The sequence below is a fragment of the Pelmatolapia mariae genome, linkage group LG2 (genome assembly GCF_036321145.2).
Source record: "Pelmatolapia mariae isolate MD_Pm_ZW linkage group LG2, Pm_UMD_F_2, whole genome shotgun sequence".
NCBI lineage: Eukaryota > Metazoa > Chordata > Actinopteri > Cichliformes > Cichlidae > Pelmatolapia > Pelmatolapia mariae.
The window spans coordinates 25647560-25674798 of record NC_086228.1 but is presented as its reverse complement, the minus strand read 5'-3'; the positions used below and the strand labels follow the sequence as shown (position 1 = coordinate 25674798).

The window sequence follows — 27239 nt, the reverse complement described above, 5'->3', positions numbered from 1 at the left end:
AAGATTTTGTTTTTCACTAAATCAAAATCCAGCACACCAATTTGTCTTCTTAGGGAAGGTATTAAAAGAGTGCGGTATGACACATAGCTGCAAAGTTATAATTAGACTTCATTTAATACCTTATGTCATGAGATTACATGCGCGGTGCATGGCATCTAAAGCATACTTAAATCTCACGGGATATAATTGATTAACCATATGAGGGCGGGAAACAGATGATGAGGATGATGCTCTAAATCCATGTTAAATCAATATAGCCACTTCCTACACATCAAGGGATTATTGACAGAAATTACTACCAGCCGCAATCGCTCGCGTACATCGGATAATTTCTAACTTGGTGTATTAATGTGTGAACGTGCACAAGTGAGTCAAAAACATCCCGCTGCTATGACTGCTCTAAGAAATCATCAAGCTTTAAGTGGGACAATTTTGCGACATGGATACATTACCAAGAGAGCAAGTAAAATTTATAGGATCTTTTGGAGCCATTATGAAAGATGCCCTTTTCTCAAGGTTGAGTACATTCTAGTTGAAAAGATTCTACATGATGCAGAAGGAGCCATTCAGAGAACTCCCTTTGGCTGAGATAATAACTTCATCATAATTAGCTTGTGGTGCTCAGGAGTGTTGAATTGTCGGTTGCAGTGGGATCTGCGCTGATTTATTGCTTGATTTAATTACGTATCAAAATTCAATTAGACATGCTTTCAACCAAATTCAAAGTGAGCTTTGTCAAGCTGTCCCTTGAAATCAGGTACAGCTTGAAGGACATCCTTCATAATGCAGTGACATCTAACTTAATAATTACCACTTACCAAAAATCATTCATGTGCTTAAAAGGCAAAAAATCCTATGCCAGTTTTAGAGAAAAAGAAATAAAACATTCTTACTTTGCCATTACTTTTTCCAAATTTCAACTGGCATCAAACAGCATCAAACTGTGTGAAGCACACCTTGATTCAGTAGTGATGTGAAGAGGGTTGCAGGTACTTTACCAAGTGAAGATACATGACAAAATGCTCTTTGAGGTTGACTACAGTTGAGGAAGTGTCTGGCTTTCTTTACCCACATCACTCAATGCCTTCTCACCTCCTTTTGCTCCAGACTACACTAGGGAAAAAAGAGGAGCTGTTTTGAATAAGTGTCACACCAGCCTCCAAGAGCTACATTGATCTTTACTGCTATGCAAATTTAGGATGTCATGGTGTCTATGCTAAGAAGTCAAGGAACGGAACGAATATTTCAGCCTGAGGTCTCTGACTGAAGTCGAGTCCTTTACTACTATTGTAAATACTTCCATTGACAATTTTAAGTACACCTAAGTAATAGGGTCCTCTTTTGACCTCCAGAGTTGCCCCCCCCTTTTTTTAAGTATGATTCAGTAAGTTGCTAAAGATGTTACATTGGGATTTCGATCTATTCTGACTTTACTGCAAAGTTTTTGCAGTTTTTCATTGTTACAGATGCTATGAACATCCCACTTCACCTCACCATAAAAGTGTTTTATTAGGTTGTGATCTGGGGACTGTACAGACCACTGGAGTAAAGTAAAGTAATTTCCTGGAACCATCTTGAGACAATGACACATTTTCTTGCAAGAAAACTTCCTTCATAAAAAAACAGAATTAGACAGAATAGTAAGCAGTAATGTTAGATATATTTATGGAAGCGATAATATGATGAAAATACCAAACACTTGTAGAAAAAAAAGCTGTTTTTCTGTTTTCACTCAATATTCAACTTGGTTCCTTCCAATATCAAGTAGTTATAGCACAGAAGACATACCTCACTCTTTCTTACAGTACCACCAACACTTGAAGTCAGGCCCTAGATATTTTTACACTAGTTAATGGCAGTGTTGTGGACTTGTAGAGGGACAGAACAAACACTGCCTATAGATATATATATATATATATATATATTAGGGGTGCAACGATACTCGTATCGATATTGAACCGTTCGATACAGTGCTTTCGGTTTGGTACGCATGTGTATCGATCAATACAAAATTTTTAATTTATTTTATCAACTTTTCTTCTGTGTTGAGAGCTCAGTGGATCTGCGTTCGACTACTAGGCTGCACTGTCGAGCGCAGATCCACTGAGCGCAGCGCAAGCTAGCAAGACAGAAGCTTAGCTCATTGCAGCATGGCAAATTGAACCTCCCCCACCCTCATTCAGACCTGGCCTTTGGAACTATTTTGGTCTTCATGTGAAGTATGACCCTGAAGGTAAGCGCGTCATGGACAAAAGTAAAACAGTATGTCGGATGTGCCACGCAATGCTCAATTACATGGGTGGGAACTAGTGCGTTAGCGCAGTTTGCTCGTTAACGTGTTGACGCCGTCCAGCCCCACGCACGGGGCGATCTGCGGTAGCTCGTTAACGGAGATTTGCCTTGTTGTGGCGTTAATGTCATTTCAGATTAACGCTGACAGCACTAGTGGGAACACAATGAATATCACTGCACATTTACTCCGACATCATCCTAGTGCAAAGACAAGTGGAAGCAGACAAAAACAACAAGCACGCATGCTACAAACTTTACCCGAGTCATTTAGACAGCCGTTAGCACATGATTCTCCTTATGGGGACCTGATATGTTTAATATGCTGCTGAGAATATACCCCAGAAGAAGGGTATAGTATAGCTTTTATTTTGGAAAGAGCCATTTCTCTGTAATAAACTCTCTTTTCCAAAGATGAGTGATTTCTCGATCAGATAGATTTATTTTTTATTACTTTGTTGTTTCAGCAACATTAAATTTAAAAACTGTACTTTTGAGTTAAAATATATATTTATAATTTTAATAAATGACAAATTAAAAAAGCATGAACATTCTTTTGTATCGAAAAAATATCGAACCGTGACACCAAAGTATCGAACCGAACCGAACCGTGAATTTTGTGTATCGTTGCACCCCTAATATATATATATATATATATATATATATTCCACACAGCCACACTGACTGGCATAATGTAAGTGAGAGAATATACTCGTGCACCTTGCTGATTTCTTCACCTTGTCTAGACTTAGTCTTCCCCCTGTTTGGTGATAGCATGTCAGCTGTTGCTGTCACAATGGATGATAACAATCTTACTAATGCATAATAACATCCAGGGCTTTATATCCGCCTCGCAGTCTCTGCATTATTACAATATTATTTGCTACAAGAAAATGAAGATTTTGCTGCTGGCTAAAACATAATATGAAAGGACAGACAGGGAAAAAAAAGTTAAGTGTTTTAGCAACATAGTCATAAGACCCTAGTGTGCTATTAACTGTAATATTGTTGCGGAAAAAACTCATGTTATATGTATTGAGAGCCATTTTCTTCTACTAGCCAGTGGCAGGATTTTAAGGTTGTCATGGTCTAAAGAATTGTCAAAATTTGCCCACTTTTTAGAAACTCGGTTTTATTCACCATGTCTGCTAAAGGTTTTACAGTGATATCCAGTTCAGAGTTTTGTCCAGTGGTTTTTATACCAATTTAAAAACTGGTGCAGAATTTGACTGGAATGAAGTTAAATATACTGTAAATGTTGGTGACACATGAGCAGATCCTACATGTTTAAATGGCTAATAATTGAACTGTTCAGCCCTGTCTGCATGTCTGCCTCCATAGTGAGTCACAAGAGCTTGAGCTGCATTAACAGTGAGGTTTATCTAATAAAGTGCACTGTCAAGGAGGAAACATGAAAAAAAAGAGAATGGAAAGACCCACTAATGTGTCATACCTCAGTTTATCAAGATCTTGTTGTAATATGAGTTGTTCACCAATTTGATCGCTCTCCTACTGAAACATTTGACAGTTTTCCTCATTGACACTTATGGAAGCATTATCCAAAGACTGTGATGTGCAAATACGTAGTGAATCACAAGCTCGAGTGTGGAGAAAAGAGCCTGAATCGCTGTCATTCTCTGACGAACATGAAACACAGTTATGATACTGATTAATGATTGTCACTAAATCTATGGTACTGATCTCCTAACAGTGGTAGATGCTTCTGTCTTAAACACACTGCCATTTGCCAAATGGTAGCTATAATGTTATTTAGTGTATCCACCAAGTTTCAAAATACATTCAATGTCATTCTTCACATATTACAACAGGCGTAAGGATTAGACAACGAAGCTCGTGAAACATTAGCTGACAGCAGCCTTGTTATAAATTTCAGTGAAAACCCCACAACAAGAAGTGATAATACTTCATTAATCTCTGTGAGAATAATGGCCCTCTCGCTGAAATGTTGACAGGTCTCATTTCAGAAATACGTCTTTTTTTTCTATTCCAGTTATATGTAATCTATTCCCTACACACAAATCAATTTATATCTTAAGCGATCAAATTTAGCATGAGGATAACGTTTTTGTGCAGCTAGAATGGGCTTATATCTGTGTTTATAAACAACAGTGTGGGTTCAACTCCAAGAAATTGATTCTGATTGTCTTTCTATATTCCAGAATACCTTTTTTCCACATTGGTAACAGGTGTGTTTTCATTACTAAATGGTGAAAAGTTTTGTTCTTTTTTTAAAACAAATAGCTTTAGTATAACCAAAAGACTGTAGTTATAACAGTCCAGTAACCGTGAAACTTAAAAGGTCAGTTCTGAGTCCTGATAGAGCAAATATATTTTTTCCACTAATGTATTCATCTTTTTCAACATTAGCTCGTTACTATGGATGAAACCTGTAGAGATGATGCTTCTAATAAAAGCCTGCTGTCTCTGTGTCATAAAAGACACACAGACTGTGTTTTCTTTTCCCTTTTCCTAGTGAAAAGGTAATGGAAGCTAAAGAACAGACAGGTCACTCTACATACTTTTAGAGTAGGGGACTGTATACCCAGGAAGGAAACTTAATTAGAGCATAACCCTTCAAAGCCTGAACCATGAAATAATTGCCAGTAAATTCAAATTTTTTTGAAAATGGAGAGTTTATTGAACCACATAACAAATTTGTTTATAAAATTAATTAAATTTTAATGTCCATTTTTAGTGCATTTTTCCGTTTTAGGCAATAATGATGAATATGAAAGCCAATAGAGACAATTATTTGCCCTTTACTTTTTTTATTACAGTAAAGTCTAAGCCTAAATACAGCATGCAGTTATTAGCAACATTAGAGGCTAAATTAAAAGCAGTGTCAGACCATGTTTCCATGGTGCCTTCTATATAAAGTTCACAACTTACTGTTAGCACCTTAGAAACCCATTTGAAGGTGACAAGTGCTGTGCTTTTTGTGAACTGATCAGAAAGTCTGGGTTAAACAGAAACTTTTGTACTGGAAAATATTTTCCTTTAAGGGAAGTAGCCATGTGAATAACCAGAGATAGGTCCAGTGTGGTAGGATGTGAGCATGTAACTAGGACACAGTGCACAAAGAATCAAACAATGCTTGTATGTGGCTAAGTTTTTGGTGTAACAGTTATCTAAATGTTTGTGCCATGTGCACTGCCCTATGAAAAGGGAAACAAATCATGCAACGTTATGATGGTGTCTTTTTGCCTCCCCCTCATCACGGTAGAGCTGGCCCGAACAGTAAAGGTTAGCAGCTAATGAGCCAGGCTGGAGTAGAGATACACCAACATTTGAAACTTTTAGAGAATCTTGAAAAGTAAAATGCAAACTCTGTGAGCAGAAATTTGCATAGGATTTAGCAGAGAAAAAAAACCCCATTGTAAACTGCTTAAACTAGTAGGTTGCAGGAAAAAGAGAGACGCCAGTTATTTCATAGCAGTTATTGTGAACTGTGTTAATTCCTTTTTTCTTTATCATTGTTTTTACATGTTGTTCAAAGTCAGATAAAACAAACAAGCCAAAAGAACTTCAACACAAATGATGCACGCGTGTTATTAGGACAAATTAACATGGCAGCTTGACATTGTTTGTGATAAAGGACAGCCAAATTAGACTAAAATGAACAAATTTGAATTAGGTTTGAATCCTACTTCTACTTACAGTCTACAAGGTCTCTTCTTGAAAACAGACAAAAATCTTAGCAGAACAGTCTCGATAAATTAGAGGCTATTTTCATAAACTTATTCCCATTTCCTTCATGCATATATTCCCCAAATACATTGATGTCAGCTTCTCTGGCAAAGGAGCCAGTTAGAGGTGTGCCACTGATGTAATTCAAAAGCCATCCAATACAGAGTAGCCTCTCTTCTCCAGCCTGCTTTACTCAATTGGGGTCCATCACCATCATGAAAACAAACTCCTCCTCACTGCCAGGGTAATTTTTCCTCCTCTTCCACCACTGACTCATATTAATATCTTTGTAGAAGGCTATGTGTGCTCCAGGAGGCCAGTCCCATGTGTTTTTTTTTCCAAACCTCTCGCTGTTTCTCTGGCCACAGCCAAGTGCATTAACATATGTTCTCACAGCGCACAGTGCTACTCTGCATTGGTAAATGCCTTATTACAGCAAGACCCGCTCTGTGCTCTTCCATTGAATATCCATAAGTAGTAAAACACAGCCATACCAGCCCACTCACAACAGTAGGGATGTGTCTCACATGACAGGAGGGCTCCTTAACATTTAGTCAGAGGCCCTCTTTGTCAATTTAATATTCCTCCTACTCACAGTAATTGCGGGTGGTAATAATGACAAATAAAGGCAATATTGCTACTGCATGTTACATACTGAGTGTAATAAGGTCATCTGCTGGTTATGTTTTTTCCCCTGTATTTATGCCTTTTTAGCATGCAGAGTCAAATTCTCTCAGTATGACTTACATCTCGAAAGACTATGCCAGTGTGAAATATGCAAAGGCAGAGGGTGAGAAAAATATCCCGAGCAATGCAGCTTGTTCTTGCCTAGAGAGCTTACATGCTTGTAATCATTTCCTAACTGCAATTTCCTCTTTCATTTGTTGGTTTTTATTCTCTTCTGTCTTAAGTAATATCAAGCATTTCAGAGATCATGAAATCAGTGTCATAATATAAATACACACGCATATATCTCCTTTACAATTGTAGAGAAAACAAAAGCTGGCATTCACTTTGTGGAAACAAAGTGGTGCACACGATTGGCAATGGTGCACAAACTAGAGTGTATTAAAACAAAAGTCAAAGAGACAGAGGAATGCATCTCCCACAATATGATGGGATATTTTTGACAAAACACTTGTTAATTGAACATTTTGTGTGTGTGTGTCTACTAGTAGTGTGTAAATTCCAAGTAATATAATTACTTCATAAAATAAATAAGTGTGGACATCCCAAAAACATGCGACATATTAACATCAATTAAGAATGCAGCTTGATTGCCACCTACAGTGAAAGTGTTGCTTGTATGATGGGTAAAATTGTGAAACCGGAGGACAGATAATGCACCCACTATCTTATCTGAGAATGCAGCAGGCTGATGATTATGCTGATTGCTGCAAGAGCAGTTTTGGGTTAAAATGTGTGCACAGTGCTCAAAACTCTCACTTTTAGGGTAAGGCTGTTTTGCTTTTGTGCTTCTTTTTTTTAACGTTTACTTTGCATTTCTGATTTCTGTGATCTTTGTTCTGTCTGCCAGGGAAACAGTTGTGCTGTGTTGATCTGAAGACATATTCAATGTGCATCAAATACTAGAGGGAACTCGTCTTATTCTTGCACAGAGAACTGAGGGCTGGCATCCATGACATCCCACTGCACTGCACTGATTTATAATCTTAGGGAGGATACATCTTAGCAAGGATACATCGCTGAAACATGAAGGCATTGAATAATACTTTTCTCATGAATAAAATCATTAAAAGAAGCTTTTTTTATATAACTTAAACCTCACCCGTGAATGCTGAATGCTGAGCATTTTGTGATTAATGTTCAGCTATAAATTAAACATGCTGGATTTTGGTTTTTTTTTTTTACATTTATTTATGTTCTTTTAATCATTTATTATTTAATGCCTTTTCTGACAAGTCAGATCACCTAAGGACACAAGTTATGTTTGCTTTAACTTTTCAAATCTATTCCTAGACAATCTAGCTTGCACCGACGTGCTAACTAATGAAGCCTATAATGCTGTTTTTAAGTCATTAAACACGAAAGCCTAACAACACAGCTTTTGCCTAATGACAATTTGTGACAACGTCTTGTTTCAGTATTGCTGTTACAATAAACAAAAAATCTACACCCTGTGAAATTGCCCAGTTATTTAAAAAAATATATATTATTGCATAATCTTACAGTATTTGCACTGTTTTTAAGTGAAAGTGTATAATTAAAACCAGAGACTACACAGCAAATTTACAATTAGGTGAGATCACGTTATTTCTACTGCCATACAAGTGATTGGATATATAATTTCCAATGCAAGATTAACTGTAAAGACATGATTACCAAGGAAAAGATGTGACCGCAAATACAGCTGGAGCTTCGCATTTTTGACTGTTGCTACATAGTCCTGCATATTAGGGACTTAAAACCCAAAACACATCTGCAGCAGTTATTAGAAAGTCTAGAAAGAGTTACAAATATCCTTAAATAATGATGCCAAATAAAATCTAGTATTTAAACTCCCTTAAAAAACAGATGAGTGCTCCTGGCTTGGCACAAGGAATCCTTGGAAACTGTTGTTTCACTGATGTTCACAGTGCAAAGGATATTGCATGACGCCAAACTCTACAACTAGTTTCCAAGAAAACTACTGCTTGTAAAATAGCTCAAAACCTCAAGACCTTAAAAACCATTTCTGTGCATTTTTACAGAGAGTTTTTAATCATGCCTAGGAAAAAAGAAAAAAAAATGGTGGGAACACAAAATATAAGAGAATAAAATGTCACTGATGATGACAATGACCAGACTAGGGTTGTATTATCTTATCTTTATTCTTTTGAGTTTTTATTTATTACAATCATGTTTCATTTGAAAGAAAACACAAATTCATTCTGTAATATGATATAAGTAAAAATGTGTAGATATACTTACATGTATATTGCTTTTTACACATTGTAAAAGGGCTTCCAGAACCATCTATCATGCTCAGTGTTAGATTAGACACAAAGAGTAGGTGGTGGTAGGTTGGAGGATTGGTTTAGATGGCAGTTCTGATCCAATCTTGCAATGACCATCCATCATAGCTTCCTGTGATGCCATGTTTAACGTCTGCCAATATCTTATTAGAAATGTGCTAGATCGTAAAAATGAAAACTCCTAGGTATTTAAAGGAGCTCACTATGTCATCGCTTGAGACAAGAGTCTACATGAGACACTGTAAGAAGAAGCAACTTGTTTGAAACTCTGAAGGCTATGATAAATCACTATAAGATGTTATAGGGAGCTTTACAGAGGCTCTAAAAATATACTGGGTTTTCAAAACAAAAACAATAAAAGATAATAATTATTTAGTTTTATATATTATTGCTGAATTTGCTGAAACCCAAGGTCCCTTTATATAAGAGTATAAAGAAACAAAGGCTAAAGTTTGAAGACTTTTTTAGGAGGTGAGTTTTGGCAAGTTTATTAAAGTAGCCCAATCATTGGGCATGCACACACTTAAATGAACTTAAATACACTGAAAATATTGTATTTATAATGTTTTTAATTCTGCCTTTTCCTAAGGAGGACATATCAAACAGCACCGGTGAGACAGGCACTCACAATGTCCTCTAAATATATTCAGTTTATATTATTTTGCTTGATGAGCATTGTCTGGTTATTCACTATTATATATTACTATTGCTTGGTTGTGAACAGGAACTCTTGACCTTAAGTTACTATTACCACAATCTGAATTAGTGTATTTAAGTCTTAGGTTTAGCTGTATTTCAATTTTAGTTGTATTCAGAGGTTTTCTCTTCAACTGTTCAAAAGTGAACATGCACAAGTGAACAGCAATCGCATGATGAAAATCTGAATTTCTATTTGGTATTTCTGGGGCACCATTTGCAGTGGATTGGCTCATGTACTAAAGTATTTTGTCACAGCAGGTTGCATGTGATAATTTTGAATTTTAAAATACACCTTGGGTACTCTTGTAGTCGTTGTGCAGTCCACTTGAAAACTTCAAGTAGGATCCATGAGATTCATATTCCGTTTGCCTAAAAAGTTCAAATCATTTGGTATTATCTGCTGTTTGACTAAGATGCTTAAACACTAGCAATCTAGGAGCCCAGGCAGCTGGACTGCAGTCCTGGCGCACACAATGACTTCCCATTAATAGGTTGGGGAGCATCAGGAGAGCCCACCCTGAGCAGAGATTTCCACATGGATATGGCCTATAGCACAAGGGTACCTGCCCCCAGCCATCTGCACTGATTTGACAAATGATTCTATATCAAAGGCCTCTGCACTGATTTGGGTCGTAATTGATTGGAGGCGAGGCCCTCAAATCCCTGATTGGTTTAGCTGGATGTGGGGAGGGAGATACGTGGCGAGTGAGAGGAAAGGACAGCCAGCATGTGAGAGAGTACAGTGCAGGGGATCTGGGAAATATACTAACAGAAGTGAGCCTCATTTGCACTTTGAGAGAATTCAGAATGAAATTTGTGTGGTACGCAATTTCGTCAAACAATATGCATGGTACATTTTTTACAGAGCAACCCATGTTGTCTCTGTGTTTGTGTTTCTTTTTCCAATGTGACTGTGGGGATATCCAATTTGTTACTGTGTCCATAAAGATTGGATTTCACCATACAAAAAGAAGAATTTGGTTAGAAATGGAATATTATTGATTTGTTCCACACAGAGGTGTGGTCTGATGCAGATATATGAGAATTGCAAGTTGGCTGAAAGGAAAGCATCGATTATATATTTCTTCATCATTTTACCCTGAATATTTGATACCATTAACTGCTGTTACGGAAATTATGTGACAAGTGAAATATCATCAAACAAAGAGGATAGCCATTGTTCACTTATCCTACTGAAAGTTACCTAAATCTCATTACTGGGGATTAAGCGGATGCCAAATACTGATATCTTATACATTTATATCCTTTTTTTCAGTTACATTTCCAAAGAACATGAATTTCTTCCTTGATATGCCAGGTATGATCTTAAAAAATGTATTTATTTAATAATATTGTAGATAATTTTCCATTCTGTCATTTATACTATGGTGCATAGAAGATGTTCTGCAGATGAGCCAGGATACTGTGGAGCCCTCTTAATACAATTGTGACTGTGATGTTATGTATATAGAGGCCTACTCCCTTCATTACATGGCAGGCTGGCTGCACCACATACCTTTTGCCATTTGACACAGACATGCGGTGCTTGCTAGTGACAGATGCTGCACAGCACTGGTCCCAGAGGTCACAGATGACCTTTTGGATTGTCTTTTTTTCAGTCACAAAGCATTATTTATTTGACGATGGCCACCAATGCAACCCCAGGCACCTTGATGGAGCCGTGGGTTGTTGCTGCTTGTCTTCTGAGATTACATTTACCTCAAATGAATTGGGGTTGAGTGAGTGACTGTGTTTGCCCATGCACTTGCATGTGCGAGGATGTGGACGTACATCTTTAGGAAGATACATTACTTATCCATAGTCTGCTTGACGCAAATAACAAAGCTTAATTGCTGCATGACAGGCCTTTTGTTTGGATGCCTGAGGGATTTCCTTTTATTATACAAAATGAATCACCATTGAAATGTGCTTATTCGGTGGCCTTTCCTTGGCTTTAAAAAGCTCCTACACACAGTATGTCTTAAGAATTTCATCTGTAACCCTCAGCGCATTTACATTCATGTCTTTGTCAGACTTCACAGAATAAAGTCTAACCCTTCAAGAAGCAAGGTGTTTCTCTAGCATGCTCATCACTCAACTTTTACATTGTTAGGTGACATTTCACAAGAGAGTTTGTCTTTTGTGGAAATGAAAACCGTGAAACGCGAGGAAAACAAAACTGTGAAATGGCATCCCGGAGTCACACGGCTTTAGTATACCATAGCTATTTCAGAGTTGGCAAGAACAAGGTGCAGTGCAGGCCCCATATTGTCAGAGGTGCTTGATCCCCACCCCCATCCCTTGTCCTCTCCATCTGTCACCTATTTAAATTGTGGTGTTCACAAAGACATACACATACTTTGGCATGCTTACACACACATTATTACACACAACAACCTCAGATACCAAGAACCGTATTATAATGAACTACTTGTATGTTATAGCTTGTCAGACGCACATGACTTTATGTACAGAACCAGCATGTGCATCCCTATTCACATTTTATTACTACCCTGTTGTGCTATAATGAGAAGTTGTTATTCATGCTGTCGATTCAGAGGAAAACCTTGTGAAAACCCTTGTGAAACAATTTTCTACAGCCTGAAGCCTCATGTCAGAAATATGATCTTACCCTCACCTCTTACCCCGACTGCCGTAGTGTGATGATGCTCTGAGGTGAGCCCACACATCAATTATTCACATAATGCAAAATTTTTACTCTTTATCTTCTCGCCAGCTAGGGGAGACAATTTAAGAAAATAAGAAGAGAAAATAAATGATGAGCAGAGGGAAAACGCAGCAAGACACTTGGTGGGTGAAAGAGAGAGTTTGCGGTGGACAGACAATGCTCTTGATGTGAGTTATAATTGTAGTTTAACAATGTGTGGACCTCTGGGATATTCACTATGCAATATATGGCCTTTAGACTAGAATCACTATGGAAACCAAAGGCCCTGAACGACCTGCAGTGCCCACCCACTTGGACAGCCGTTAATCATCTTCGCTCAGATCCTGGCACTGCAGAATTTGGCCAATGTGTCAAGAAGCAATTATATATACTTAGTGCTCGGGCACCCGATCTCCTCCCTCTCCTCCCTTTCCTCGCTCTCTCACTCTCACATTCTTAATATAATCACAGAGTAGTCAGTTTAAAAGCCCTCTGTTCATTTCGCTATCTATCTGGGGGATGCACACAATGCAGATGAAGAGAAGTTTAAAAAGCCAGTGGATATTCTATTCTGAGAGCCATTATAATCAGAATATTCTTTACATATAAATCATATCCAGCCATTTACTCATTTTACCAGCCTCCTGAACTGACTGACATACTAAATTACCCCAGCTGGCCCAATGCATTCGCTGCACATATTGGGCTGGTGTGGATCATGGAGACTAATGTGAGCTGACTAGAGGGAGATTATGTTCAGCTGCTAACAGCTAAAACGTGAATAACACTATCCGCAAACCCACAGTGTTCCCCCATTACATCAGCCCTGATCAGCTGGGTAAAAATGGAAAGAGTGAAAGAGAGAGAAGTATGGGGTCCAGAGGAAACAAGACGTAGACATAGTATGTGGAGCAATCGAAAGAGATGTCTTCTTACATTAAAACATCTGTAACACCCCATTAAAGCTACGGCACGCTGTAATTTCTCACCAAAAGTAACCCAAATTTGAAAAGTTCAGGCCTTACATGGATGTGCGTTGTTATTCTGCAATGATAGATATGCAGATAATTTACTTTTTCCAGTGATTTTCCAGTGACAGAGCAGAGAAACGGGTATCATATTTTGTTATTATTTACTGTCCGACCACTGTCTGCATATTTTAATGCCACCAAAGTCATTTCAGACAGCTAGCTGTGCATTAGGGATGTAGAGCGGTGTTAGGCTTTGAACAGTTGATGACAGCCTGTCAGACAGCTTCCATCTATTGGGCTCCTTTTACCAAGGTCCACTCTTGCAATAAGCCACTCTCAACCATAACGCCCATTCATCCAGAAAAGGACACAGGCATTTTTGACACGTTTGGTGCTAAGTGAACTGAAATTGCGCGAATTTCACTGCATGGCACATTATCACATTTGCAAGAGTCATGCATCAGGAGTAGAGGTTGAAGGGGAGAGTGACTTCAGTCAGTGTGTGGTGACGACTTGAGACCATCACAGTGAAGTGATGACTTTGACTGTGCATGTACAAGACTAATTAGCATTGAATAAATTTGCCCTTCTCACTTCATGTTAAATAAATCTCGAACGATTAGTAGAACGCACAGAGGAAGAACAGAAAACAGATGAAACTGTTGTCTTGGAAATGAAAATAGTTTCTTTAAGAACCCATGATAAACAAATTAATTTTGCACACCATTTGGCAAAGAGTCTTGCAATGATATGGTGAATGGAACATCAGATATGTGAGAAGATGAAAAGGGTCTTGACATATTATACAGCTAATTTACAAATGCAAAATGCAAATAGACACAGAAACACAGCTTAATAAGAACATCGCATTCTTAAAATATCTGTAATTATTTCACATAATGCTGTTTATTCCTTGCCTGAAAGCAAGCTGGAGCTTACCTTATGAGGACAAATGGGAGGCGGTGAGTTAAAAGACTTCTCTGGTGTCTGGCTGTGGTTCTAGTAGAAGAAAAAAAAAACATTATCAGGGACATGTTTCATTGGAGGGATATCCTTGCAAAAAGTTTCATCTTATTTACTATTCCTTGCTATTAGTATTTTTGCTGTGTTTTTAAGTGGGGGTTAACTCCCACTCTTTACTACCCACTAAGCCAAGATCACAACATTTGTCGAGCGTCACATTTTAAATCTCTATCTTGACAGCATCGTCTTATCTGACATAACGTGAGCGGAGTGATTTTTTTTGTTATTTGTTTTTGTGTTTTCCTTTATTTCTATCCCTGCTCAAAGATTATAAATCCTTCTTTGTCAGAAGATTTCACTGAACATATGTTCGGATTTTTCGTACACGCCCGACTGCATTTTTTGAGGTTAAATGATTATCACATTGTTAATACACCAATACATCACTCAGATACAAGAAAACACCATTAAAAGCAGACACAAGGTAAGTCAACAAGCCAACAACAGATGGTCCTGCTGCTTGTGATTATGCAAAGATCCAAAGTATTTGCATACTCACAATGCCATCATTAAAAAAAAAGAAAAAACAATAAGCCATCTTGAGCTGACCTCAGTGAGAAATGAAAAAAAAAGAGCAATGGGTGAAACAGAACCAGCAGGGGCTCGGAAAACTTCTTTTGGAATCTACCGAGGCCCTGCCTCGTGGGAAGGCCCTGTTGATTTTCAGGCAGGTGCTTTCAGTTATGTCCTCATTTCCAATTATGTGCCTGTGGTACGTCTGATGCTCTGTGACACTATTAATGGCTGCCTTATGGTTTCTCTAGGACAGATGAGACACTCGACTCTCCAGACTCTTAACATCTATATTTCATCGCAACGTAGAAGGAGAACACCTCTCTGGCCAAGGCAACTAAGAGAGGGGAGAAAAAAAAATCAGCCAGGCATTCACTGTAGCGTAAACACCAGGTCATGAAATATAAATGAATAAATGGGCCTTGCTGGGACGATGGAATTAGTAGACAAAATTTTCCCTACAGATTGAGTAGGCAATATAACCATGATATCTTAATTGATGTGACAAATAAACATGAATTATTTTCTTTGTGGATAGGAGCAGGAAATGGAATTTGCTTCTGCATGTTCCCAGTGGGGGAAAATGAATGACCTTGATTCTGAACACTGCCTCCAAAATTGTGAATATTAGATTCTACAGGATATTGTAGAGTTAGGAGGAGAGTGACAAAAAAGAAAAAGAAAAAAAGAGAGTCCAATCAATTATAATGTGAACCACAGTGTTTGCAATGTACAGATAACTCGGCACTCCATCAATACTGGCGGTTAATCAAGGCATGACTTGCAAAAACCTCACACAAAGCATTCAGGAAAATATTCCCTTTACCACTTCTAGTTATTCTACTGTCGTATATGAAAATTACAGGGAAAAACCAAACATTATTTGTGTTATTTCTGTGTTATCAGTTTATAAAATCGGATGCCAAATATGCTAAAACTATTGAACACACAATGTGATGTTTATGCAAAAGCATTTAGTTATTTATTTGTTTTGTTTTGTTGAATTTGTACAAAACAATATGTGATCGAAATTAACAACTACTTTCATTTGGAAGTACAAATACTGTTAAAGAAGAGACATTATCAAATGCAAAAAAGTAGTAAAAACAAAACAAACAAAACAAAACAAGGATAACAGTAAAGCTAACCACCACTTTTCCCTCATGCCATTTCTTATAAAGTCCTAGTTTAACTCACTCGTTAATCTAATTAATAATCGTTAGTGTTTCATCAGCGTGGAAACTGTACAGCTTTTCTGACAAACAGCTCATAGCTCATCTCCGCACAGTTACAGGAGAGACAGTAGAGTAGAGAGGTGATAAGGGAAGACATATGGAAGTAAAAACGACTGTCATTTTTCAACTCACCTTTGTCTGGGACATTTTGCATCTGATAATGAAGACTATTGACAATGCTTGCAACAGAGGGATTTGGATTCCGCCACATATTGATGTTTTTGTCTTTTCACCATGCATGGGCTCGTTATTGTAATAGGATGAGGCCCAGAGAGCACATTTTATACATATATATATTACAGTTTCTGAAGAAAATATAAGACAATTTTATCTTTCTGATTTCTTGGAAATGTTTTTGATAAAATCTAAGAATGAGCTCTATTTCTATCTCGCTGTCTTTACTTTCATCATATAAATTATCAGTGTTGGGAAGGTTACTTTTAAAATGTATTCCACTACAGATTACAGAATACATGCCCCAAAATGTATTTTGTAACGTATTCCGTTACGTTACTCAATGAGAGTAACGTATTCTGAATACTTTAGATTACTTAATATATTATCATGCTGTTTACAACTACATGAACTGATTTATTACTATTACTGAAGGTCCGCGACTCCGAACCATAGTAAAGGGACCTCTGGTTAATACGTTGGGTTCGGTGTCAGGCCGAAAAATAGCTTTAGGACTGGGTCAAGTTTGCTAGCGAGAGACAGAGAGAGGCGTTGAAAGGCTGCTCCAACGGAACTTATTTTTTCGGGGGAAAACACAAACACGGTGTACAGTCGAGTCTTAATAGCTTACTTACAACTGGGCTCGTCAGGCACTGTTCTTGGCTGCAGTGGTTATTATTATATTTACATGCTTCCAGCTCCCGTTTCTGCTCGATGACAACTCATACTTTTCCACTCTCCTTTTTCTCCCTCCCTCGCTCACAGGCACATAACGGGTATGGCAGTCCATTCTCCCTGCAGCACGGACTACACTGCCCATGAGGCTACATTCTTTAGGGCTATGCCTGTAGCATTCTGCCTATTAGCTTAGCACAACAACAACAACAAAAAGGTGCTCTCTCACCCAGGAAACACACAGTCGCAGAGAGAGCGTCACCCTGTAACCATAGCAACCGTAACGCTGCCGCCTGGAACAACAGAACATAGCTGTCAAACAAAACCCAAACAGTCCTGACCCGCAACAATATGAAACAGGAAAATACCGCCATGTAATCCACTTATTTCAACAAAGTAACTGTATTCTAAATACCTTCTTTTTAACGGTAACTGTAACGGAATACAGTTACTCATATTTTGTATTTTAAATACGTAACGGCGGTACATGTATTCCGTTACTCCCCAACACTGTAAATTATAAGCCTCACTCAGCAGCTCACAAACTGTGTAAGTCTTAATTGTGTACTTTAATAAACGACGCACAGTTTTCCTGCTAAAAGTCTGCATAAAAGACAAATAAAAACAAAAATATGCAAAATATTTAAACTTGTTATTTAAATAAAAATAGTAGAAAAAAAAGGGTTTTTTTTGCTATAAATATATGCTCTTATTTTAATTTCACATCACCAACATGTGCGTAAAAAGCTGCTTGGGACAGAGAGTTTTTCTATGTTTCTTGAAAAATGAGACTGACTACCTCCTGAAAGTCACTGGAGTATTTTTGTTTAAAGAAAGCCTATTCCATGTGGGAATTTTCCAAAAAATGCACATTGTGTGCTACTCCTTTCACAGACCAACACAATCTTGGTCTAAGGTTATAGTAATGACAGTGCCAGCTGAGGACCTGTGAGTTGTCTGCTTCTCTGTTGAAAGTTTCCCACACGGAATCTTAAATTTCTTCAGAACAAGCATACTTTGAAGAGTTTCAGATGAAAGTTTTCTTGTTTTTTACTTTCTCTTAAAAAAAACTACAGAACTGAAAAAGGTGAATGTTAAAAATGGGCTTTTATGTGCCTGTTAAGATATAATAATAAAAATCTGAAATCTTTCGTCATAAAAGACTTCATAAATAACTATTTGTCATTTATATGTTTTCTGTCTCTATTAATCTTGTGTGATATTAGAAAAAATATTTAAGAGAAGACGTGCATCACTGAACACAAGTAAAGCTTCAGTAAAACTTTTCAGCTGTGAGGTGATAAAAATGTTCCGTCTTCTCTTTGGCTCCGGGATCATGCTCTTGCAAAAAAAAAAAAAAAGAAAAACCTGAAGTTTTGAGAAAATGGGTAAGTTTTTAAAAAAAAAATATATATATATATGTATATGTTTTTTTATTTATTTTGCATTGTAGGGTATAAAAAACTCCACTTAGCAGCCATATACACCTCTGCACACCTGTTTGGAAAGTTAGTAATCTTGTGCTGTACTAACACATGAAGAGATTTGCAGCGATTTCGAGACCAGAAACAAAATGGCGATGGCACGAACTGAGGGGGAAGTCAACGTTTCTCAGATTTGAGGTGAGCAACTGAAGCAACTACAGCTAAGAGTGCAGGATACTGTTGATTGACATATGACCTGGTAGTAAATGCATTAGAGGGTTACCTAGGCAACCAGAGTCTGCACCTACGTTAACTTCAAAGTGATATGGATGAGTGAATCGCTCTCTGTGTGGATGTCACTTTAGGTTTTAAAAAAGCTTTTCTACTCTCAGCTTTGCTGACTGTTTAATATATAGATTAGAAATAGTCCCCAGATTCTTTCAGGATAGTGTTACAATAGACTATCTTATAATGTTTCTGGCTTTAACTTTCATCTAGTGGATGAACTGTGTTTAATGACAATGGTTTTCAGAAATGTGTCTGAGCCTGTGCAATGATTTCCACTACAGAGCGACATCTGTTTTAAACCAGTTGTGCCTGATAACTCACCGATCACATCTATTCAATATGTGTTTTTTGCCTGATCCTTTGTGCACAGAGATGTCTAATTCTTTGGACGCCTTTACTTTAAGTCCTGAACAAAATCTCAAATTTCTTTACAATTTTTTGTGGACAAGTGTTTTTTGCAAGTTGTGAAAACCTTCAGGCTCTATAGGAATGGTGCTGCTTTTACACCCAACATGAAATATTGCAGTTCAAGAATTACATAGTTTTTTTAAAAGTGTAATATATCATATGTAAATTCACAATAAAATAAAATAAATAAATAATAAATACAATTTGGTATGTTGTTGTTCTGCCATTTGATTATATAGCGTATTTTTGTAAACCATCCAATTTTTTAAACATATATATATATACGTATATATATATATATATATATATATAAATGAATCTTCAGGAAAATGAACTAGCCAGAAACTCAACTTGACTGGGAGAAGTCGTAGCTCAAACCCTGTGTAGCTTGCACTCTGTTTCTGTGTGGCAGATGTAGTATAAGGCAGTCTAGTCACATTCACCGAGCCAACTTCCCCAACAAGTATAGCGAAAAAAAACAAGAGCACTATTCAGTGCTGAGTGGACACTGACTTGTGGCACATTTGTGTTTCTAGTCCCATCAACTCAGCCTCCATTTTCTCCCCACACAAGGAGGCTTTATACTATTTTCTTCCCCAGCTTCCACAAAAGTACTGTGCCACATTTAGTAAACTGTATTTCTACCAGCTAGTTACTGCTTCTTCAGCTCTGTTTGTCACCCCAACATTGTTTCAGCCCTCCTCCCCCAATAAAATATAGTTCTCTCGCTAGGATTAAAGGAGCATTGTAGTTCAAGGATTATCAAATGCCTTTGATCATGTGACTGCCATGTTTTTGATCTGCAGCACATAGCACCAAATATATTCTCTTTTCCTTGCCTTCTGTCTCTTTGCCTCTCCACGGATTTCCCCTTGCTTGCCGGTTCTCTGCAAAGTGAGAATAGTTCTTGACAGGCAGTGAAAGGAGAAAATGTAACAAGTATAAAACACATATTTGTAATATTGTGATGACAGAGATCATGCTTCCACTGCTTATCAGTCCACAGAAACATATGCCATAAAGATGTCCAGTGCTGAAGTTAACACTTGAAACTATGACACGTTGGAATATATATCTCGTTTTAGCGAGACATCTGTAGTTTTCCTTAGTGCACATTTATTGTCTCCCGCCACTTTTGAGGCAGTGACACAGATGTTTGGAGTATAAAGAAATCGACCACAGATTATTTGCCTTTGAAACATGAAGTAAGGTTTCAATGCCTTTATCACACAGTGCAACCCCAGCTGCACCCTGCTGATGTTCATTAGCAATTTCTGAGCCTTGGGCTATTTTGCAGTGTTTCAATCCCTGCATTATTATTTAGTGGCTGACTTGGACATGCAATCAAAAGGACACGCAATATGTGCAACACTTGTATCTCAAAGCAATGGCTGTTCCATGATGCCCAGACTAAAAACGTATAATTGTGAGCCAGGGGATCCATGGCTGAAATTTAGTCAACATACCTCAAAAAATGTTTTTTATCCTCATTGTACAATCACCTCCTATTAATGTCATTGCCAAGTCAAAAACGGAACATATCAAAACAATTATTTTGATGTGGCTTCAAGCAACACAACATTTCAATGTGAATGGCGCTCGAACCTTGAATCATTATAAGGCGTGGTTTGGGGCAAAAAAAAGCGCATCAAAAAATGATTGAATATCATTTTAATGGGTAGAAACCTATGAGGCTTTCGTACTGTCTACCTGCCATGTTATTAGATAGACCATGCCAGTCAAGCTGAACAACACAAAATCAACATACAGACAGGCTGACAAGACATAAGCATACTGCCTTCCATCTTCCTCCCAGCCTGGCATGTTTATCTAGCCTTCCATGTGAGCTTAGTGCAGTACTGTGCATATGCATAGAGAATGATGAAGGTTCAGAAACTAGTGCCTGAAGGAAGCTGCACATATAGCACAAGCTCTTTGAAATCGTGCCAGAGTGGGCCTCATTTGCAAAGCAATTTGACAACAAAAGTAAAATACTCTGCAACCTCAAACCAAATTCCAGAGATGCCAAATGGTGCGTCTCTGCAGTTTGCTGAGAGAGGGAATTCAAGAGGGCTACATCCGGTGTCTTGTGCGTATGCTTCTGACATGGCTTATTTGCAGGCCTAGCATTACACCAGTGCAATGTCATGATTGCTTTGGCAAGGAAAGGGGCTCTTATTTACATGAGGGAGTCCACACAGGAGTTTGCCTTTGACCAAGGTGCCAACAAGCCTGCAGAAAATGTAATTACAACCTACAAAGCTGCTTGTTTAAAACAAGCTATTGCTTAAAACAGCAGAACACAACACTAGTAAATAAGTCAGTTATCCAATTGGCCAAGACCGATAATTGTGGTAATGTTTAATTAGATTATCCCTTATACAGTCAATTGTAGATTTGATTGCACGCGATTAAATAAAGTATTTCCTGTTTGAATATGCAAAGCGTTCGTACGCTGTCTCCTCCTCGAGCCGAGCAGAATGCTGTGCACCTCCAACATTAAACAGCTTGCCAGTGTCAATACTTGCACCGTTCCCCATTTATTTTGGAATTTTCTTGCCCCTATAATTTTGAACAGTCTCTGGTAAAATGGATTTTTATTTTTTTTACAAATGCAGTTTTGTTGTGGATTAACAACAGTCGGATTTCACCGAATGTGGGTTTCCGATAATCTAAAATATGCTGAAGAAGCTTAATATTGTTTTTATTGCTCTGACTTTGCATTAGGAGATTTTGTTTTCAGAACCTTCATACAGAAAACAGACACACAATTTTTTTAAGCTGATACTTGTAATAGTGATATGCTATACATGCCACGTATTATATATGCAATATTTAGTGGCTAAATATCAGTTCATGCTCTACTTCAGTCCAAAATAAAGATAACATTTCACTAACCACCATTTTTCCCTGCGTGTTTCATTTGAAAAGAATAACTCTCCCAAACCATAAACACAGAGCATTATTCACTGGCTGTAATCACTGATGATGGTGGCAATGATGAGTTTGTTGAAATATGAAGCAAGTAATACATTCTGAATCAATAATCCATCAGAGAAAATTACATTAGCATGTATTACACAACATATATTTTTTTCAGATTATTTCTACAATTATCTGAAATGCATTTCTGTATGTAAACATCCTGATTTACACAATAATTCGGGTTCCTTTGGATAAAGTTGGAAATATTGTAATGTGCATTTAGAAATTTCTACATTCCCAACACTGTGAAACATAAGCAAATACTACTAAACTATTGTTGCTAAAAATAAAAGGGCAGTTCAATGAAAATTGAGGCCACGAGACGAGAGACCGCATGCTGAAAAGCTCTCTAATCCAGTCATATTTTGGGTGACTTTCTAAGATAAATTCTTTGGCATTGTCACGATGAAAGACCCTCGCCTCATTTAAGTGTCTTTGGGATCTCGATCAATCCGCGTGGCAGGAGTCAGACTTGTACACTTGACCATATAATATGGCATGCTTGTCGAAACCCGGAATGCATTTCTCTCTTCAAAGTATATTTCTTGGCTTGCTCTCTCCCTCACTCACTCCCTCAAACCAATTTGTCATTCTAAGCCTAGCCTCACTGCTGCCAGCGCCCGGATGATAGCAGTGGGCCTTTCTGATCCCGGCAGTGGCTAGGGAGCAGGCCAAGTGTTACGCGAGCCACCCTGGGACACCAAGCAGGCGCCTCTGCCGGCTGATGCACGCCTCCACGGCCGAGAGCAACTGGCTTTGCAGATGCTTTCGATTCGACACAGAATGGAGCTCATCTACTTTGTGAGGACATTTGCTTTGTGTTTGTGCACTGCATATGAGCTTCTATGTGTATTTCGCGAGCAAACGTGCATGAGCATGCACATGTGTGCGTCAAAAAGATTAAGAGTGGTCTCCCTGTGCGTACGCTTTTAAGTTTGTGTGCATGCACGAGAAGCTGTTGACACAAATGAAATGAAATGCTGAAATGAGGCCACGTTGTTTTTTGTTTTTTTTGTTTGTTTGTTTGTTTTTGTCATTTGCAATTATAGTATTCGCCAAGTTCTGATGACTGGAAGTACTACTTCTCTGCTGATGTCCTTTAGAAGTAAGCAAGTCACCATTTTCCTCCACTGGCAGACGTTCCTCTCAAGAGCAAGAGGCAACACAACACTGCTGTTGTCACTTCATTATTCCTGTTTTAAACAACCATTAATGCCCTCATTCAAATGCTTGGATGCTGCTTTGCTGTTAAGCTTATCAGCAACAGTCAACCGATTTATTACTGCAGTCCCCTCTCTAGTCGGCTAAGCAGAGCATCAAGTGTATTCAAAATTACATTAGCTTCACATTGTTATTGACTTCTTCTCATGGTCAGGCAATGGCTTTTTTGATAAATGACAATATTTAACATCTTAGCAAGTTATATTATTCAGTGCATGTGTTATTAAAAAAGCATTCTGATTTGACTGCTGTTTGACAAAAGAGGTCAGAATGATAAATATGATGCATAACAGTACATCCGAGGAACGAGAATTAAAAAATAAGTCTCCAACTTGTACTTCTCATCAGTTACAGGCGAGATGCTCTTGTTTCGATGAGCAGTCTACTCTTGTTTAAGCTGCTCAATACTGACCTTTTAGATCCTTGTGTTTTTGTTTTGCAACCTTTTATAACAGTTATTTAGGATTAAAATATGCATGGCTAATGGCATTCCCTCAGGAGCAGATGTATTTATCTTGACACGCAGATTGTCACCCAGTATTTTGCACCCTACAATCAGCTCTCTGACAACAGTCCCCTTCATCTGCTGAAAAATTGAGACCGCAAAGTAGATCATTGAACACCTAGCCCAAACTTTCTTGTTAGACATTGATACCAGACTTGCAAAGCGACACCAGCCTTTTATCTGTCTGGGCACAATTCAGTATTTGATTAGGAATAAATCTAGAAGGCTCCAATCAGTTTCCCTTGTATGAGCACAGTTAACATGTGTGTTACTGCTCCTTGAGCGCTGATGGCAGAGACATGGGCGATTAAGGCCAGAGTCCAATCAAACCAGCTGTGCGCCATTCCCCCCATGGCACTGGTCGTGCCAGGCATGTGTTCCACACTACTAGCAGAAAGAGAAACCTCGACCAAACCTTCAGTCTGGGGAGTCACGGCCACACATGAACCAGGACATGTAGGCAGATTGGGGTTTTAGCAATACAAACATGTTTTTTCAGAGACAGAGCTGCTATGCAAGCATAAATAATCTCATTGGTTGCGTTAAACCTCAGTGGAGAACTTCTGTGGCCAAGCAGCAGCAGCAGGCTGCTGAAGCCTGGTGTAAAAGGCAGAGTTAAGTCAGAAAGTATTATGAATGGGATTTCTTTCTGGGAAAGAGGATATAATTAATCCATGGTGGTGTTGAATGTCAAAAAGTCATATTGTTTTTACAGTTTATATTTATATATATTGTTTGCTGTGCTCCGCCGAACTAATTTTTGCTGTAAAATGTAATGTGACTATTATAGGACAAAAAATATATAACAATTCTTAATTAATGAACAACCGAAGAAATGAAAAATGTTAAAAATTGCACCACGAGACTTCAGATATCTTTAAAATCCATTTTAGCAATGATTAAGAATTAACTCATAGATTCATCTATTTTTTGGCAGGTACTCCAATGGGAGATTGTCTGCTCTTGTGAATCCAATATGACACTCAGTTTTAAATATGATTTAGACACAATATAACTGTCATTTAAATCCAATTGGACACATCAATCTAATATTATATAATTCACATATCTACTAGTCAACTAATGTATTCCATTCTCTGTAGCCCAACTGGGACTGAAACTAATCACATCGCCGACACCAACGTCTCTCTTTTTAGGTCTAACATGGTACAAAGTGTACATTTGAGAACTGGCTTTAACCTTTTTTGAATCACCACACAATCACACACGGGCATGTCAAATACACAAAAAACACAGTACTATGCTGGCGCGGTGAGTTCATAATTACAGTTACTAAATGTAGCAGTGAATCGTTTGGCAGATTCAATAATTTAAAAGGGACTTGTGTAAAAGAGGCTGCCCTGTCAATTGCCAGATAGTCATAACAAAATAACTTGGGTGTTTTGAGCATGAATGCACATTTTTTCATCTCTTTCAGGTGGGAATATAGATTCATTTAGTGAAAATACTCTGTTTTACAAGATTTTGGGGTTGGGTTTTTTTTTTTTTTTGGCTTTTGATTACATGTTTCAGTTGTTCAGCCAAGGCTTCCTGTGGTGAATTCTGATCTTGCTTCCACCCCGCCCCCTCAACACAAAACATTTTCTCTGAATGACATGTCGAACCATTAGCAGGCTATCAAATGGAGACACATACAAGGCCTTCTAAACACCTATTAGAGCTATCGATGGCAGAGGCAGAGATTATGACCGTGGAATGGAGAGGGTATTTGTGTCTCCCACTTCGCATTGCCAGCATCTTTGAAAAAAAACCTTTATAGATTTGGACAGAGGCAAAGGAAAGCTTTATCAGCACCAACACAGAGAAACACATTAAGAGATCAGAACCCCAAAGGTCAATTGTGGCTGTGGGCGGCGCTTTGTTCTGGTGTCCTCTCGGTTAATACTGCACTGGAGCCAAGTGACCCATGTGAAACAAGTAATGATACCAATTTGTGTACATTTTAGATGTGCAGTAGAAAGCAAACACTCTTTCCATTCTTGAGCTAAAACGTGTTGCATAGTTCTCATGTAGACACTTCTAGTGCTTGGCATTGCTCTTTATCACGTGTTCCCAACAATAGGATGACATTGATGTAACACAGAATAATATGACAGCAAAAATAAAATGTCAAGCTGCGCGTTTAGATAACAGGAAATTTTACTGATCTGTCCTCTATGATGGATTGAAAACTGAGCCCGAATGTCATTTTTAATTTCAGAATCTTTTTTGGAAAAATGTTACTGGTTTTCCATGCATGAGATGCTGTTATTAAAAAAATAAAACGAAGTATATGTATTTTGTTACACTGTGTTGTGATTTAGTTGTATTTTGCAGGGCAACACTACTCACTGGGACAAAATGAGACAAATCCTTAATCCCTCACAAGATAATAATAATAATGTAATCCCTATTCCCATATGGAACCGTATTCAGAAAAGACAGTTTCTGTCCCCACAGAGGTTCTATTCAAGAAGAAAAGCATTGGGAATTTATTTAAAATACACAGCAATTAAAATAAGACACACTGTCCAATCCTTCCCGCCATGCTAATCCTTTCTGATACAGATGTAGCTGTTGTAGTATAAAAAAGTTACTCATTTGACGGTGTCTATTGTGTATCTGTATACAATGCTGTACACTTACTCTCCTCCCAAGCGTATTTCTTCAGACAATGATAACGTATTCTTTTCAGTTGCCAGTAGGTACAACTGGTGATCTGACAACGTGCTATTTGAAGATGCACAAGATTTTATACGTAATACAAAATACGTGTGGAGGGGGAAAAAGGGAGAAAAAAATATAGCTGCAACAGCTGCTGCACTGCTACTGTAGAATAAATGCAGCACAGATGAAAGATGATGAGGGCCTTTTTACTTGTGGACTTCACAAACATCTTAGAACACACACACACACGCGCGCAGGCGTTCACGCAGAGAAACACATCCACAAATGCAAAATGCAGGAAAATACAAGGCTTTGATGCAAAAGACAACTAATTTGAAAAATAAACAGAATCTTTCCTAGCCCTGAAAACTGTTTATGGCCACATAATGATGGCGAATAATCCCACATCATGTTCATCATCCCCATCTTGCTATTGGCATGTAGGCCATTATAAAATGTTAATTGTTATGCTAATCTTTTAGTGATAACTGCAGAAAGTGCATGTATGAGGAATACTTCATGCATAATGCATATTTCTTTTTATTCTCTTATAATATTTTCTCTATTTTAGTTTTCCATTTCTTTTGTCTTTCATTCTCTGCTTTTTCATTTTGAAAGGCAGTCTCTCTAAATCCAATACAGTTTCTCGCAGCGTGAGGCAGCTTCAAAGCCCTGCTCTGTGGTCAGGCCCGTCGATCCTCTCACCCACCTCCTGGTTGTTTAAGAGAGCAAAAGCACAGCAGTGCAGTTTCTTAAACACACAGATACACCCCAGCACCAACAGAGGGACCGCTGTTTGGCAAAAGAGCCT

General features: G+C 38.0%; 1 protein-coding gene across 1 annotated transcript in view; it reads right to left on the bottom strand.

Annotated features, from left to right (window-relative positions):
- Positions 1-27239, bottom strand: part of pcdh11 (protocadherin 11) — a 134402-nt gene that overhangs the window by 66245 nt on the left and 40918 nt on the right. The window contains exon 4 of the mRNA XM_063496606.1: positions 14250-14309. Coding sequence (XP_063352676.1) covers positions 14250-14309 — 60 coding nt within the window. The remainder of the gene's footprint in view (positions 1-14249; positions 14310-27239) is intronic.